The sequence below is a fragment of the Dryobates pubescens genome, chromosome 31, assembly GCF_014839835.1.
Source record: "Dryobates pubescens isolate bDryPub1 chromosome 31, bDryPub1.pri, whole genome shotgun sequence".
NCBI classification, from domain to species: Eukaryota; Metazoa; Chordata; class Aves; order Piciformes; family Picidae; genus Dryobates; species Dryobates pubescens.
The window spans coordinates 12,230,947-12,248,897 of record NC_071642.1 but is presented as its reverse complement, the minus strand read 5'-3'; the positions used below and the strand labels follow the sequence as shown (position 1 = coordinate 12,248,897).

At 47.8% G+C, this 17,951-nt stretch overlaps 1 protein-coding gene across 2 annotated transcripts in view; it reads right to left on the bottom strand.

Annotated features, from left to right (window-relative positions):
- DPYSL2 (dihydropyrimidinase like 2) overlaps nt 1-17,951 on the bottom strand; it is a 53,866-nt gene that overhangs the window by 19,352 nt on the left and 16,563 nt on the right. For both annotated transcript variants that reach the window (XM_054174845.1, XM_054174846.1), the window contains exons 4-6: nt 2,955-3,119; nt 1,809-1,870; nt 21-101 (exon numbers count right to left, since the gene is read on the bottom strand). In XM_054174845.1, the coding sequence (XP_054030820.1) occupies nt 21-101; nt 1,809-1,870; nt 2,955-3,119 (308 nt within the window). The remainder of the gene's footprint in view (nt 1-20; nt 102-1,808; nt 1,871-2,954; nt 3,120-17,951) is intronic.

Here is a 17,951-nt window from a genome sequence, read left to right as displayed (position 1 = left end):
ACAGAATAAACACTACATACCTCAGCAATGATGTCACCATTCTCTGCATGCACTTGAGCTGTCGCACCAATATCCCGGATTACACTCAGGACTTCATATATCTGCAAGACAGAAAACACTCATTTCAACATGCACTGAGTATACTCTCCTGTAACAAATGCAGAAACATTCCAGACTCCTTCAGCAAACAGAATTCTGCAGAATGGAAGTGAGAGACAACCACAGAATCCCAGTGGTGGGGGTTGGAAGGGACCTCTGGAGATCATCCAGAGGTCATCTTGCTAAAGCAGGTTCTCCTAGATCAGGTTGTCCAAGAGTGTGCCCAGGTGGGTTTTGAAAGTCTCCAGAGAATGAGACTCCACAGCCTCTCTGGGCAGACGGCTCCAGCACCCTCACAGCAAAGAAGTTTCTCCTCACATAGAGGTGGAACTTTGTGCATCCCACATTGAGGTGGAACTTCCTGCATCCCAGTTTGTGTCTGTTGCCCCTCAACGGGCCCCATCTTCTTTACATCCACCCCTTGGATATTTAGCAAGACAGAATCATAGGATTACTTTGGTTGGAAAGGACCTCTAAGATCATCTTGTCCAGCCATCAACCTAACACCATCATGGCCACTAAACCATGTCCCCAGGAGCCATGTCCACAAGTTTCTTGAATGCCTCCAGAGACGGTGATTCCATCACCTCCCTGGGCAGCCTGTTCCAATCCCTGACCACTCTTTCAGGAAAGAAATTTTCTTTAGTATCTTAATATTTGCAATCATTAACAGGCTGCTCTTCTCCAGACTAAGCAGCCCCAGGTCTCTCAGCTTTTCCTCATCAGACTGATGTCCCAGTCCCTTCATCATCCTTGTGGCTTCTGTTGGACTCTCTAGTATTTGTCCCTCTTGAACTGGGTTAAATGTGGTTTTGCTGGATAAACATGATCCCTTTTCCCACCTGTAACTGAATTTCCCAGCCTGCACAGTTGGATGCCACTGATATGGGAAAGAAGCACTGTTCAGCAGCCAGGTGTTTACCACACTGGTGGAAGAAACACAGGGCTAGATCTGGAGTGATTTTAAAGAGCTGACAGAGTTGTACCTGTTTCATGCCTTTATTTATTGGTGATTGGCATGAAAAACAAAACAACTCAGAATCATAGAATGGTTTTGGTTGCAAAAGACTTTTAAGCTCATCCAGTCCAGCCATTCTTTAACTTTACCAAGAGTGGCACCAAACCATGTCCCTCCGTGCCACATCTCTGCTCTCTGAAACACCTCTGGGAATGGGGCTTCAACCACCTCCCTGTGGAGCCTGTTCCAGTGTTTCCTTAGTTTTGATTTTCATGGAGAACCTGCACCCACCCCTCTTGCTGCCTGGGACAGAAGCAGTGTGATTTCCCACTCCAGCAAACCAGTTTGAGAGGGCTCAGGTTGAGTAATCAACAACCGATGTTGTCACTGTCAATGGTCACCCATTAAGATGCTGACCAGAGTCATTAGAGATAATTGTCACAGACCACTGCCTCCCACACCGTTCCAAACTGTTCACAGGCATTCCTCTTCTGCCACCATGTTAGAAATACAAACTGCCCAAGTATCCAAACCCATCCACCAGAAACACAAATGAGATGACAAATCCTTTGTACAGTCCCACTGATTCTAAGGCTGAAGCCAAAACCCCACAACTGGAGCGGGACCGGTTGCAGCTTTACGAACACCCAGAGCAGGGATCTCCTTGTCCTGCCCTGTGCCTGCACATAGAGCAGCAATTTATAAACTGTCCCTGCAGTGACAGAAGGATGTGAACATGAAGCTTTCCTACCTGAGAGTCAGTTAGCTGGAAGCGATCTTTGAAAGCCATGTAAACCAAGAAGGAGTTCACACCTGGCAGAAAGAGAGCAGAGAAATTATCTCTGGGGCACAAACTGCAGGCACAGACAGAGCTACAAAATACCATTTCTCCTAGAGAACACATCCCCCTCAATCAGGCCCCCACACAAGCAGCAGTAGACAGTGGACAAATAAATTACTAAATGTGTCCACACACAGACACACGAGTTCTCAGAAGATCCCAGCACCCTGCCAGGATATCCTCAGCCATGTGGCATCTATTAACCCAGCTGAGGAGCCTGCACTCCAGCCTTGGAGACAGCTACAGCCCATGGCCTCCACTTTGCATTGAAATAAGAAAAACTCCAAGGATCAAACATTGCAGGAGGCTGAGGAAAAAGAAAGGCAAAAATCACACACAAAAAAAGGCAGAGACTAGGTTCCTCCACCAGATCCCCCATGGCCTCCTGCTAGAGTAATGGGAGATCAGTATCCGCAAGCACATCCTCCTCCCATGTGCATACACTGACCGAGACACAGGGAGTGCTCCTAAGCTGGCTTTCCTTTTCCTGCCTCTTGAGCCAGTAAAAGCTTGTGTGAAAAAGCACTCATTAGGATGTGAAAGGGTGTTTTTTAAACTACACACAGAATGGAAAATTGCTCTAGCCTAATGATGAAATGTCAAGGAAATTAAAGAGGGGAAAAACCTATGAGGTCATTTTATTCATCTCTTCTCCACTTTCAGCAACCTTCCTTCTAGATTGTTCCTCTGGGCTGGATTTTTCCCTTTTTAGTTTACAATAGTTTAGTAGCTGAAGATATCACCTACTTGCAGTAATGAAAATTACAAGGACCCCACATTGAACAAAGGTGCTTCTCTGCATGGCAGCAGCAAGATTCAGCTAAGCAAAACCAATGCTTACCCACTGGAGGGGCACCAGCATGTACTATCTCCCTGAGCCCCCTATGACAGTGACTGACAAAACCTTCAGAAGAAGCTAGAGTGGGTCAAACAGCCAGAAGGGCCCAAAACAGCCTTATGGGGACGTAAGAGTCAAATATATCACAGGAACCAGTCTTCAATAACAGGGTAGCCAGACGTAAAAAACAAGAAGGGAAAAGGCTTCCCTGAACTTACCATGATCTTTAACCAGAGCTTCCATCTCCTCCTGGACACCTTTATGCCACTCAGTGATATCCACATGCAGAGAGTAGTCACAGCAGGATTTGCTGTCTGCCCATTCTCGCCACTGGTCAAAGGCAGTCAGCAAACTGGTCCCTGGCTCAGGAACCACATGATCAACTGGGAAAGACAACCAAAGCACTGGTAAGTGGATGAACAACAGCTTGCCTGGATGTCCAAGACACTAAGCATGTTGCATAGGCTGCCACAAAAGCATGACATTCCTGCCCCCTTAAATATCTGAGTTTGAAAGACCTGGTTTTGAAAGCCCCACATAAGAGGAAGCTGGTTATGGAGCAGAAGCTGAAGGAAATGGTTGAATTACTACAGCTTGTATACTACAATGAGTTGTGAACAGGGCAAACAGAAGACCAAACACAAACCACTGCAGAGCGTTCTACAAACACTGCTCCCGGGTCCGGTGACAAGCGAACAATGACGCAGGCAGGATCTTCGGAGAACCCCAGGCAGCAGCTTCCAGCGCTCAGCAACTCGTGTTCAAGAAGTGCCTGTCTCTGTGCCCCTGAGTGGGCCAGAAAAGGTGTCCAAAGAGTGCAGAGGCGTATCACTGAGCATAGGCAGTGGCAACCAAGTTTAGTTTTGGGCCACTCATTACAAGAAAGACATTTTGATGCCAGATGAGTTCCAGAGAAGGTCTAAGGGATACTCTACCAGCCTACAGATCCAACCTCAAAGGGTAACAAGAGGTTTGGATGTGAAGGTTTAGCTCCTCCCAGCAACCCGAGTAACGTTCACATTTTTATCTGAATGTAGGGGATCTCTGTGATGTTCACCAGACTCTGTGAAATAAAAGAAGCAAGCCAGCATCTCAGAATTTGAACTGCTGCTGAGAGGAGGAAAAGTCTGTGGGACTCGAGGGGTCACAAACTGGGCAGACACTGCTGGGGAGAAGGAGAGAGCCCTGCCTGGATTTTACACCAAATCACATCAAAAAACTTTAAAAGTTGCTTCAATAATCCGCAGAGGAATTCAAGCAATTTATTTTCAATTTTACTGCTGAGTATCTGGGATGCCCTCAGCGAGTGGTCAGCTTGAAATCACAACTGATGTAAGACACAAACTCCTCAAGCCCTGCTCACTCTCAGTGAAGCACAAAACTTCACTTCACCCCCACACGGCCCAGCCAGGGTTTACTGCCTCAAGAGCTGGATTTACACCACAGGTTCCACGAAAGCAATGCAGCTCTCCTGAACAGCCCATAAGCCTCAAGCACCTGAGTCAGCAATGACATCTCCAAAGTCTGGGATTTGCAAAGGCTGTATAAAGCCAAGATTACACAAAGCAACCATCCTGCCCTCTTCTCGCTTCCACAAAACTATGATGTGGCAGAGAGTGAAGCAGCAGTTAAAACATTTGTGCTTTTCCAAAAGGCTTGTGCCTGCCCCTCAGAGCATCATGAAACCCTGCAAAGGGAACAACATGGTGTCTCCTTCTCTGCTGATACATCAGCAGCAGAGCTGCAACTTGGGGGTTGAGGTGGCTTTTGTCTGCTCAGATGAGGAGGCAGATGAAACATTCTACAAGCAACTGGAGGATGTCTCAAGATCATGAGGTCTTGTCCTTGTGGGTGATTTTAACCTGCTAGACATCTGCTGGGAACTTAACTCAGCAGAGAGGAGGCAGTGCAGAAGGTTCCTAGAGCATATGGAGGACAGCTTCCTGATGCAGCTGTTAAGTGAGCTTACCAGGGGTCAGGCTCTGCTTGACCTGCAGTTCTTAAATAGAGAAAGGTTGGTGGGAGATGTGATGGCAGGAGACTGTCTAGGGTGCAGTGACCATGAGATAGTGAAGTTTTCAGTATGCAGGGAGATAGGGAGGAGCAGTAACAGAACCCTGACCTTGGACTTCCGGAGGGCAAACTTCAGCTTGTTCAAACAGCTTATTCAGGAAGTACCCTGGGCAGCAGCCCTTAAGAACCAAGGGGTCCAGGATGGTTGGAGCTACTTCAAACAGGAGCTCTTGAAGGCACAGGAACTGGCAGTTCCCATGTGCCAAAAGATGAGCTGAAGGGAAGGCTCTGGGCCTGGATGAGCAAACAGCTCTTGAAGGAATTAAGGAGAAAAAAGAGGGCACATCGCCTTTGGAAAGGGGGGAGGCAACTCCAGATATGTTTAAGGATGTTGTTAGGTCATGTAGGAGAAAAATTAGAGAGGCAAAAGCCCAGTTAGAACTTAAGCTGGCCACTTCTGTGAAAGATAATAAAAAGCATTTTTATAAATACATTAATGCTAAAAGGAGGGCAAGAAGAACCTCCACTCCTTATTGGACCTGGAGGAGGAACACTGTAACTAAAGATGAGGAAGAGGCTGAGGTTCTAAATACCTTCTTTGCCTCAATTTTCAACAGTAAGGCAGGAGGACTCCAGGATAACTGGCCTCCTGAACTGGGTGATGGGGTCAGGGAGCAGTGTAGTACCCCTGAAATCCACGAGGAAATAGTTTGGGACTTGCTGAGCCACTTGGATCCTCAAAAGCCCATGGGACTGGATGGGATCCATCCTAGGGTGCTGAGAGAGCTGGCAGATGATCTGCCAAGCTGCTCTCCATCATTTTCCACCAGTCCTGGCTCACTGGAGAGGTCCCAGATGACTGAAACTGGCCCAGTATGGTCCCCATTCACAAGAAGGGTTGGATGGAGGAACCTGGAAACTCCAGGCCTGGCAGCCTGACCTCAGTGCCAAGCAAGATTACGGAGCAGGTCATCTTGAGTGCAATCACACAGCACTTAGAGGATGGCCAAGGGATCAGGCCCAGCCAGCATGGGTTTAGGAAGGGCAGGTCCTGCCTCTCCAACCTGATCTCCTTCTATGATCAGGTGACCCACCTGGTGGCTGTGGGGCAGGCTGTGGATGTAGTCCACCTGGACCTCAGCAAGGCTTTTGACACCATCCCCCACAGCAAACTCCTGGCCAAGCTGTCAGCCCATGGCTTGGATGGGAGCACACTGCCACATCCAGCTGGCAGCCAGGCACCAGTGGTGTGCCCCAGGGATTGGTTCTGGGCCCCATCCTCTTTAATATCTTCATTGATGATCTGGATGAGGGGATTGAGTCAGCCATCAGCAAGTTTGCAGATGACAACAAGTTGGGAACAGATGTTGATCAGTTAGGGGGTAGAAGGGCTCTGCAGAGATACCTTGACTGGCTGGACAGATGGGCAGAGTCCAACATGATGGCAATCAACAAGTCCAAGTGCCAGGGGCTGCACGTTGGCCACAACCCCAGGCAGAGCTACAGGCTGGGGTTAGAGTGGCTGGAGAGCTGCCAAACAGAAAGAGACCTAGGGGTATTGATTGACAGATGGGTGAACATGAGCCAGCAGTGTGCCCAGGTGGCCAAGAAGGCCAATGGCATCCTGGCCTGCATTAGGAACAGTGTGGCTAGCAGGAGCAGGGAAGTCATTGTGCCCCTGTACTCAGCACTGGTTAGGCCACACCTTGAGTCCTGTGTCCAGTTCTGGGCCACTCAATTTAAGAAGGCCATTGAGACACTTGAAGGTGTCCAGAGAAGGGCAATGAGGCTGGGGAGGGGCCTGGAGCACAGCCCTGTGAGGAGAGGCTGAGGGAGCTGGGGTTGCTTAGCCTGGAGAATAGGAGGCTCAGGAGAGACCTCATTGCCCTCTACAGCTACCTGAAGGGAGGCTGTAGCCAGGAGGGAGTTGGTCTCTTCTCCCAGGCACCCAGAACCAGAACAAGAGGACACAGTCTCAAGCTGCACCAGGGGAGGTTTAGGCTGGAGGTGAGGAGAAAGTTCTTCACAGAGAGTTGTTGGCTGTATGTGCTGCCCAGGGAGGTGGTGGAGTCACCGTCCCTGGAGGTGTTCAAGAGGGGACTGGATGTGGCACTTGGTGCCATGGTTTAGTAGTCATGAGGTCTTGGGTGACAGGTTGGACCTGATGATCTCTGAGGTCTTTTCCAGCCTTATTGATTCTACGATGGCAGGGTCCTGCCCATCAGAGAAATCCATGCTGGAAGTGAAAGTTCTGACATTTCCCTGATAACTGGCATCAGGTCAAGGATGTGCTTCTCACTACCCTCAGGAAAAGCAACCCAAATGTAACCAGACAATAAACTCTCCTGTTTATTAAGAAATTCATCCAGTTCCTGTTCTATGATGTCCTCCTCCCCAGTGGCCAGAAACCTTTTGCTAACTTCCAGACTCAACGGTTTCTTGACCAGTGTGCAGCCTTTTGTTACTCTGCCAAAGTTAATCTTTAGCTGAAGTAGTATGAACAAGGAGAAAAACAACATTCTCTCTGCATTACCAGTGGAACACAGAGGAGGTCCAGGCCTTCACAAATGGCCAGGTTCTTAACACAAAAGCAGTCTTCCTCAGCCCACTGACTAAATAAAAAAAAGCCCATTTCATCTCTAACACATCACAGCCATCAATCCATCTCTATGTAACATGAGGTGCCCCAAGAGCTGTATCAACCCCGCAATGAGCCATGTCTTATGGGCATTAGGAAATTCTGCTCAGAGGCACCAAGGGGTTAACAGAGTGGAGTCTTGGCAGCCCAGCAGAGGGCCCCTCAGAATGACTGTGGTGTCTAGAGGAGAGGTTTATCACCAGCCCATTTCATGTGCTGCCCAAGAATGACTAATGGGAGTTTGTGGAGGGAGTGAGACAGGGTAAGGGAGCTCTATCAGATGTTTGACAAAGACAACCCACAGATGGTTGCAATAAGAAGAGATGGAGGTGGTGCTGTGTTATCTGCACCAAAGTCAGCTCTGGTGATCAGGAGTATCTCATGTGGAAGCTGTGCTGCTGACATCTCATAGCAGCTCCTTTGAGCTCACCCATAGCCAAATGCCCCCTCACGCCCATCAAACCAGAACAGACTGTTGCCATAGCAGCTTGCTGATGGGTAAATCAAAGGATCACAGGATATTAGAGGTTGGAAAGGACCTCCAAAAATCACCAAGTCCAAACCCCCTGCCAGAGCAGGACCATAGAATCTAGCACAGGTCACACAGGAATGCATCCAGATGGGTCTTGAAAGTCTCCAGAAAAGAAGACTCCACAACCCCTCTGGACAGCCTGCTCCAGTGCTCTGTGACCCTGACAGTGAACAAGTTCCTCCTCATGCTGAGATGGAACCTCCTGTGCTGTAGCTTGTATCCATTACCCCTTGTCCTATCCCAGGGTGCAACTGAGCAGAGCCTGTCCCCTCCCTCTTCACTCCCAGCCCTCAGATATTTATAAACATTCATTAAATCCCCTCTAATTCTTCTCCAGACTACACAGCCCCAGGGCTCTCAGCCTCTCCTCACAGGGCAGTACTCTAGACCCTTCATCATCCTGGCAGCTCTCCCGTGGACTCACTCCCTGTCCTTCTTGAACTGGAGAGCCCAAAACTGGATGCAATATTCCAGGTGTGTCCTCACCAGGGTAGAGCAGAGGGGGAGAAGAACCTCCCTCAATCTCCTCTTAATGCTCCTCAGGACCCCATTGGCCCTCTTGGCCACCAGGGCACACTGCTGACCCAAGGATAACTTGTTGTCCACCAGGACTCCCAGGTCCTTCTCCACAGGGCTGCTCTTTCACACATCCCCTCCTAACCTGTACTGGTGCAGTTTATTATTCCTTCCTACATGAAGGACTTTGCACTTATCCTTGTTGAACCCCACTGCCCAGCTAATTACTGATCAAACACTCTGTTATATTCATGTGGAAGAAATCTTCAAGAGGAAGGCCTTAATGTGCAAGGCAAGCCAACAGCCTTCAAAAGCCTGTGATTATGAGGAGTAATGGCTTCAAACTGATTGAAGCTGGACTGAGATCAGACATTAGGAAGAAATTTTTCCCCATGAGGGTGGTGAGGCACTGGTACAGGGTGCCCAGAGAATTATGTGGAGACTCCAAGCCTGGCAATATTCAAAGCTAGGCTGGATGGTGCCTTGAGCAACCCAATCTAGTAGGAAGGGTCCCTGCTCATGGCAGGGAGTTGGAACTAGACAATCTTGAAGGTCCCTTCCAACCCAACCCATTCTATGATTTAACGAGTCCAAAGAGAGTCAGGGAAGCAACATGATAGAGCATCCCATGGGATAATCACAGGGACATACCTGGACAGAAGTCCAAGTGCTGGAGGGCAGCTATACCTGACAATGACACCCTGGAGCAGGAAGGAATCTGTCTTGCCACAGATGAGACAGCAAAAGCAGAAGATAGTGCACATAAGACACGAGGAAGTCGCATGTAAACCCTAAGTGCTAGTCCAGAGGTAAGTCAGACACAGATGCAAATGTCTCCTCAGTTTCACCATCCCTTGATACAATGAAGGAGCCAACTACATTGCAAGGTCATGGCCTACGTCTCCACATGCTAGGGTTGGGGTTTTGGGAGCTCAAGTAAGCAAGAAGCAGCCTAGAGCCTTTAAAGGTTGATTCTTCAACTGCTGTTCAAAGAACTGAGCATTGCAACTAGTTCTGCCTACAAGACAGTTCAGAGGAAGTTCTCCCTCCAGTCCCCAGGCACATCTCAAGAGCTCAGAGTTAAACAAAAACCTTTTTCTTTAAGGTCCCTGTGCTTCACAGTACTACAAATCAGCTGATGAAAGCTCCGTCCACCATATTCCCACAGACCTAGGTTTCACAAGATGACCCTTGGGTATGATCTGCCACAGGATCAAGGACACAAGGTCTCCTGACCCACCAGAACATGTAGCAAATCCAGCTGTGGAGACTATCCTAGAGACTGTCCATGTGAAAAAGAAGAGTGTTGTCCTGACCTCACTGAACCACTTCTCCCCAGGGAACCCAACAGCTCACTGTCCCATCTTTTATTCCATCCATCAGGAATGTTCAATGCCTGCAGTCACTGGAATGGCCTCCTGTCTGCAGGACATTCTCAAGACAAACTGTTGCAACACAGACTGTTGTCACCCCTTTATCTTCGAGAGCACTACAGCCTTGATCTTTTTGTGCTTCCAAGCCTACGTTTGCTTCCTGTTGTTCATTATTGTGGTACAAATGATGTCACAACTGCCACGCTCCAAAAAGGAAGCGGCCAGATCAATTTCAGCACAAAGCTTGCACCAAAAATAGAAGCAAAATGAAGAGGGAAAACAAAAACAGAAAGATAACTAAAGTATCATTTCATCAGCACTGAAACCTTCAAAGGAGGAACTGCATAGCTTGTGGTCCTTGTACTGGCTCCCTGAATCAGAGGGAATTTCAGCAATTTCAGTCCTAATCTTAATGTTCCTCTTTATTTAGCACAGGCTCTCAGCAAGCTCTGTGGCTGTACCACGGTTAGGATTACAGTGGTTTCTCAGCTATGAAGATTTATCCATAAACCCTGAAAGATGGAGAATCCAAAATGCAATGGCCTGTGGCAAGCACAAAGTAACAAAGCACATCAGTTTTCACAATAACATTTGAGCGCTGGGTTCAGTTTGGGAGCCCTCACTCCAAGAGGGTGCATTTTTGACCCTGCAGCAAGCTCAAGAGAAATTACTGCTTCGGTGGGAGAGCTGAATTAGCCTTGCCTTGAAAACAAAACTTGACTTTTTGGATCAGTGTCCCCATGGGTGGAGATCAATGGGTTCTATAGCTTCCTGCTATTGTGGTATGTTCCTTTTTCTTTTTTTGCGTTCTGCCTCGCTGGAGCAGGCCTTGGCTTGCTAACAGCCCCTTCCTGGACCTTCTACTAACAGCCAGTGGCTCCAGCTTTCCCCTGCAAAGGTAATTAAACAAGCTGAAAGACACAAGTCATCTAAAGCAGGCATTAAATTTTTCTTGGTGATCAGTTCATGAGCACCACTACCAGGAAAAAGGGAAAAAACTATTTGATATGGAGAATATAAATGTCAGGGTCAGATGTTACTAAAATTGTGTACATCATAAAACCACGTATGCAGGGTTCCAGTTGCTACTATAAACTGCAGTTGTACACATTATTTCCTTCTCCTCCTAGCATTAAACAGGCCTGTTGCTCAAGAGGAGTTTATAAGGTGAAAATCCTCAACATTTAAGCTGAACTGTTAGCAAGCAAATTTCCGCTACCCAAACCTTGAACTAGCAGCTCGATCGCTACAAACACATCTGCCTTTGTAATGCTACTCAATCTTCACAGCAATGCCATGTGATGAAATCTGGTGAGTTTATGGAGTTGTACTTTCTGTCACAAGCCATTTTATTGAGAGGTTGCAACTAAATTCAGCCCTGGTAATTGCACAGTTCCCTACTTAGGGGAGTCTGAGTTGTTGCTAGCCTATGGTTGCAGTGGTGCTCTCCGGGCACTGGTGTAAACTGGGAGTAATGCTATGAAAGTGAGTGGAGTAAAATCAGTGAGTGTGAACTGAAAGTCATAGAATCACTTTGATTGGAAAAAGACTTTTAAGATCATAGAGTACACCCAACTGCCAACCCAACATCACAATGGCTATTGAACCATGCCTCAAAGCTCTCCTCACATCAGGCCCTTAACTGACCCAAGAACCTTCACAGAAGATTATTCCCATAGTAACAGACCCAGAGACTTCAAATTTTCACCTGGTAAAACACCCCAACCCCTTCTGCTACTGGACAACAGAAGAAACTTCGTCACTGAAAGGGTTCTTGAAGACCAGAACAGGCTCCCCAGGGAGGTGGCTGAATCCCCATCCCTGGAAGCACTTCAAAGCCCCAGAGATGTGGTGCTGAGGGACATGATTTAGCCCCAGCCTTGGTAGAGTCAGAGAGTGGTTGGACGGGGTGAGCTTCAAGGGCTCGTCCATCCAGAACAATTCTATCATTCTATGAAAGGGGGAGAACTTATCTTCCTTACCCCCCAACAAAAAGGCCCAAATACTCAAGTGAAAATATGGCTTCTCCAATCTTCACTGCAGATGTCTTACCCAGGCCACAGGTGGACTAAGTGCCTTTAACTGGTGCTCATGTCTATTACACATCAAGATCTCCTGGGTGTAGGAATGGCCCTTGCCAGGAATAGGCAGGCTTCCATTGTAGTTTTATTTCTTTCTACTGCTTTGATTTTGTTGGTTTGGGTTTGTTTTGTAATTTCATCCTCCTCTGTGGCTCCTGTGAAAATACCAAGTCAGATGCTCAGCTGTCAAAAGTCACAGCAGAGGCCTTGGCTGTGATAGGAGCTGCACTGACAAAGACCACTCGCCTATGTGCTCTTTTCTGCCAGTTCAGATCCAGTTTATTAGACTCCTTGCTGAGAATCAGAAGCTGGACCAGCAGAATTGGACACATCCCTGCTACATTGATTACATTCTCACACTGCAATGCTCTGTTAGTCCCTCACTGATGTCACACAGACATTTCACTTGTCTTTTTAGCTGATTAGATGCAAAAGATGATGAACACTTCATGGCAGCTGGATAAAAATGTAAAAACCAGGGGTCTGTATGTCCAACGAGCAGTTACTGACCCTCTCCAACAGCTGCAATGACTCCATGCTCAGATCAAAGCATGAAAGTCTCCATTTCTTTGTGGTACAAATATATTGGACATCCAAGCTATGCTTGTATCTCAGGAGGTCACCATGGGAGAGGAGGCAGGTAGCCAAGTTCTGAGGAGACATTTAAGTGTTTCCAAGTAACCTTTCTTTTAGGCATACTCAACACTGAAAAAGCACCAGGAAAGGTACAGAGGACTACAGAGACTTCCATAGAAATCAGCCTGTAAGCCCTGAGGGAATGAGATTGAAGCAACCTGCTTGTAGCTGTGGATTTCAAATCAAGGCAAACACAACTACAACAAGGGGAAAAAGCTGGATCAGGAACAAGGGGACAAAAAGAGGAAGTGCTGTAAGCCAGCTCTGTCCCACTCAGGTACACCCTGCCCATCAGGCTTTTTCCACTAGCTGGGAAGCTGGGGCAATTCCGGATTTGCATCCTTGTTGGCAAGACCAGATTTTGGCTCCTCAGCTTCATTTTATTGCCCACAGTTGTCTCAAAGGGGTGTTGGAGATGAAGAAAAGCATAACTACAGAATGGGAATTTTTACAATGGACATTTGTGATGATTCTGAGAAACCTTTATGACATTTTCAGGACCAAAAAGATTATGTGTTTCTGCCTACAAAATAAACTAAGTGCAGAGAGTCCTGATTCTACAGAACCACTTTGGGTTTTTAAACAGACTGTGAGAGAAACAGATTAAAAAAACATCTGCTTGCTGAACCTGTCCTTTTCCACTGTGTATTTCCCATATAAACATCTCCACTTGCTGGACAAAAACCAGACACTTCCCCTTCTCGTGGCTGTGGTGAAGTGACATCTCATTTTGAGAAAGAGGTTTCCATCCATCACCATCATTCCAATTCAACCTCCACCAAGATACCGAGTCTCTCTTTTGTTCTCAGTTAAACCATTGGCTTTCATACAATCCCAGCATGGTGGGGGTTGGAAGGGACCTCCAGTGATCACTCAGTCCAACCCCCCTGCTCTAGCAGGGTCACCCAGAGCAGTGTGCCCACAATGTCCAGGTCGGTTTGGAATCTCTCCAGAGAAGGAGACTCCACAACCTCTCTGGGCAGCCTGCTCCAAGGCTCCAGCAGTCTCAAAGAAGATTTTCCTTAAGTTCAACTGAAACCTGGATTCCAGTTTTGCCCATTGTCCCTCATTCTGTCCCTGGGCATCACTAACAAGAGTCTGGCCCCATCCTTTGGCCCCCTTTAGTTCTTCCTGAGCACTGATCAGATCCCTTCTGGGGCTGCTCTTCTCCAGGCTCAACAGTGCCAAGGCTCTCAGCCTTTGTTCTTCACAGAGATGCTGCAGGCCCCTATATCTTTGTGGCCTTCAACTGGACTCTCTCCAGCAGTTCCCTGTGCCTCTTGAACTCGGGGACCCAGAACTGGATCCAGTATTCCAGATGCAACCTCATCAAGGGAGAGTAGAAGGAGGAGGAAAACCACCCTCAGCCTGCTGGACACAGCCCAGGAGACCATTGGCCTTGGCCATGAAAGCACATTGCTAATGTTGACCTTGTCTTCCAGTACTCTCAGGTCCTTCTCCATGGAGCTGCTTCCCAGCAGGTCCCCCCTCACCTGTACTCATGCAGAGAGTTATTCCTCCACAGGTGCAGGACCCTACACTTGCTCTGGTTGAAATTCACAATGTTCCCCTCTGCCCAACTCTCCACCCTGGCCAGGTCTCACTGAAAGGCAGCTCAGCCCTTACCCCATCTCTTACTATGCTACACTTTGGGAACTTCCCTTCACAGAAGCTCTGCTAAGAGCACGGATTGCTCTCCAGGAGCTCCTTCACCAGCTCACGCTGCCTGTGGGCTGTGCCAGGGAATTTCATTCAGATGTGAAACACCACAGAATACCCAGAATCCCAAAATACACACTGCACATATGTAACTTCTCTCAGGAACAAAGCAATCTGGTGAAAACGTGCCTTAGGAGCAGGCAGGAAAGGGAGCTTCCAAAAGCACAGCTCTTTTTGATGGGTTTCAGAATTTCACTGAGAGATTTCCCCATTAACATTTGCATCCTGCAGTCCAACAGTTCCTTCTATTGCTTAAAACAGGCTTTCAGGATTCAAAGCCAAAAGCACTTCATGCACACAGGGCTCACCTCATCTCTTCCTCCCAGAGGGTTTTTCCTTTTATTCCTACCCTGACAGTAAGCAGAGCTGTGAATCACGAGCTGCAAGGACCGGGTGCCCAGACAGATCCCAGCAGGAAGGGAGGAGAACAAACTCATTGCTAAGTGGCATCCAACACATCAGGCTCTCAGGCAGCTCTGCATAAAAATAATAATGGTGTACTTATGATGGTCTAGACAACCCTAACTAACCTAACTAATTCTAGATGAATCTAACTAATGGGCCCTCTACACAAGAAGAACACAGACCTGATGGAGAGGAGGGCCACAAAAATGATTTGAGGGCTGGAGCATCCCTCCTGTGGGGACAAGCTGGGACTGATGGGGCTGTTCAGCCTGGAGAAGAAAAGGCTCAAGGCAGACCCTAGAGCAGCCTTCCACTACCTGAAGGAGGCTACAGGAGAGCTGGGAAGGAACTTTGAACAAAAGCTTATGGTGACAGGACAAGGGGCAATAGTTAGAAACCAGAGAAGCTTAGATGTAGATTGTACTCTAGGAAGAAGCTCCTTACTAGGAGGTTGGTGGAATACTAGAGCAGGTTGCTCAGGGTGGTGGTGAAGGCCCTGTCCCTGGAAGTACTCAAGTTCAGGCCTGACAGGACTGTGGTTGAAGATGTCCCTGATTACTGCAGACTAGATGGCTTCTAGAGGTCCCTTCCAGCCTAATGCAGTCTGTGATTCCGTAATTAATGCTTACAAACCCTCAGCAGCAAAGCTCAACCGACCACACCACCTCCCATTATGGACAGCTAGCAGCCAGCATGGAGAAACTGGCACACCCACTGGCACAGCACTAACACTGTACAGTTGTACCACGGGGAGAAAAGAGCTTTCCAGAAGCCCTAACTCCCAGGTGTCCACCGCCTGTATGGGAGGTAGGGCTGTGCAAAGCTGCAGGCACAACCCTGAGTGGGAAACAACCTGCAATTTCTAAGCACAACTCAAGTGCGCTGGACAGGAGCTAATTTGTGTTCCTTAAACATTTCCCTTCTCACTAGAAAGAGTTAAAAAATCCAATTTCTAAACAATAGATGGGATCTATGTACTGAAGGCATGGTGGCTGAGGAAAGCTGGAAAAAGACTCCACTGACCCAAGAAGTCCAATTCCATCCCACAAGCAGTGCTCACCCGAATCTAGTTTTAGCCATCAATTCCTTTAGGCATCACTTGCTTCCCTCCCCTGACACACAAAGCTAATTCCCAACAGGGAAAGTGAAAAGTTCCTGTCTGACCAGGATGGTTTCTGCTGTGTGAAGCTCACAGGGAGGTAGAAGCAGCCAAAGGATGAACACTGATAGGAAGGCATAAATCCATTCCCAGAAAAAGTCAAGAAAAGAGCTGGAGACACCATCCCCAGCTGTTTCTTTTAAGGCCTTGTCTCAGCTTGAAGGTGATTGAAAGGTTCTCTCTCAAGACAGATGCCCTGCAAACCCAGCACACACACAGCTCATGATGTCACATTAATAGAGGTGAGCAATTGTAGTTTATTTTTTAGGATCACTTTTCTGTTGCATCCCATGAAGAACTGTAACAGGCTGCTCAGGGAAGCAGCAGAATTATTACCCCTAGAAGTGTTCAAAAATGTGTAAGCATGGTGTTAAGGAGACACTGAGAGCCCTGGGGCTGCTTAGCCTGGAGAAGATCAGCCTGAGAAGGGATTTGCTCAATGCTCAGCAAGAGCTAAAGGGTGGGGAGAAAGACGATGGGGCTGGGCTCTCCTCAGTGGCATCCAGTGACAGAACAAAGGGCAATGGGCACAAACTGGAACCCAGAGGGTCCGTCTGAAGAGGAGGAGAAGCTTCTTTGGTATGAGGGTGCTGGAACCCTGGAGCAGGCTGCCCAGAGAGGTTGTGGAGTCATCTTCTCTGAAGAGATTCCAAACCCACCTGGACACTGTGATCCTGGGCAAGCTGCTGTGGGAGCCCCTGCTAGAGCAGGGGGGTTGGATGGGATGCTCTCCAGTGGTCCCTTCCACCCCCACCATGCTGGGATTTAAAATCAGCTCTTCAAACAAAAGAATGTGAACTCTTCTCCACACTGTAGGAAGGTAGCACCATTGATTCCAAGCATTACATGGAATAAGAGGGATTAAGTGCTTTTGTATAAACATGGGTTGTTTCTCCTGAGTGAGTGCCAAATCCTTTTCTTTTTAGATGCATGGAAAAATCTAGGTCAGTCACATCTGCAGGAAGACAGCTGCACTGTCAGTACAGTTGCCATTTCAACATTCATTTGTTCATAACTAAATCAGTCTCCAGGCTCCAGTATGTGCTGGGACAACCTCCATCCATTCCTCCCTCCACAGCAATGGGGTGGAGCAGAAGGCAGTAAAGTGGAAATGGGGTAGAGGCCCCATTCACCTTTCTTTAAATAATCTCTGCTGCCCAAAGAAGCAGAAAGCTGGGAGAGAAGTGAGGGCCAGCAATCAGAGCAGAAGATGGGAAAACAGGTAAAAATCTACTACCTGACTTACAAACATGCCATGCTGGACCACACTGGCTCCAGTTCAAAGTCAGACACTATTTTACGTTTCAGTACTATAAGGAAAGATAGCCCAGCTCCTAGGCAGAGCCTGAATACCTGACAGCCAGGGTTAAAGACACCAGAGGCCTCCTGCATAAACTCAGGCAAAGCTACACAGCTCCCAGAGTCCTCATCTGATCCTCACAGGAATCTCTTCTGTCAGCAGCAGAGCACTCATAGAATTGTTCCAGTTGGAAACAATACTTCAAGATCATCTGATCCAATCATCAACTCAAAACCACCATGCCTACTAAACCACATCCTCAAGTGCCATGTCTACATGTGATTTCTTAAGATCTCCAAGGATGGTGACTCTACCACCTCCCTGGGCAGCCTGTTCCAATGCCTGACTACTCTTTCAAGAAAGAAATTTTTCCTCATATCCAACCTAAGCCTCCCCTGGTGCAACCTGAGAACATTTCCTCTCATCCTGTCACAACACAGATGACAGACAATAATAACAGCCCAAAGGGAAAACAAACAAACAAAATGCACACAACAAATTAGAGGAATGAGCTGCTGCTTCCTTCTGTGCTAACTAGCAAGAGACATCAAGGGCTGGCAGATTGGTTTTGTGGACTTTCAACAAGCCCCCTTTGGAAACTCCTCCAAAACAACAGAGGGGATCCCATCCAGCAGGTAGTCAGTGTCACCGGTCTGGCTGAAGGAAGAGCCAGTCCCAGTAAAGCTGGTTGTCACCTGTACAGTAGCTGCACACAGTACTGCAGGCAGAGATGTCTAATGGACTTGCAGGGTTTTAAAAGCTTGAGATGAGTATGTCTCAGTGAGGAAGTACCCATCTCTGCTTATAGACCTTCCCATTAATGATTTTAAGCCCTCTGTGCAT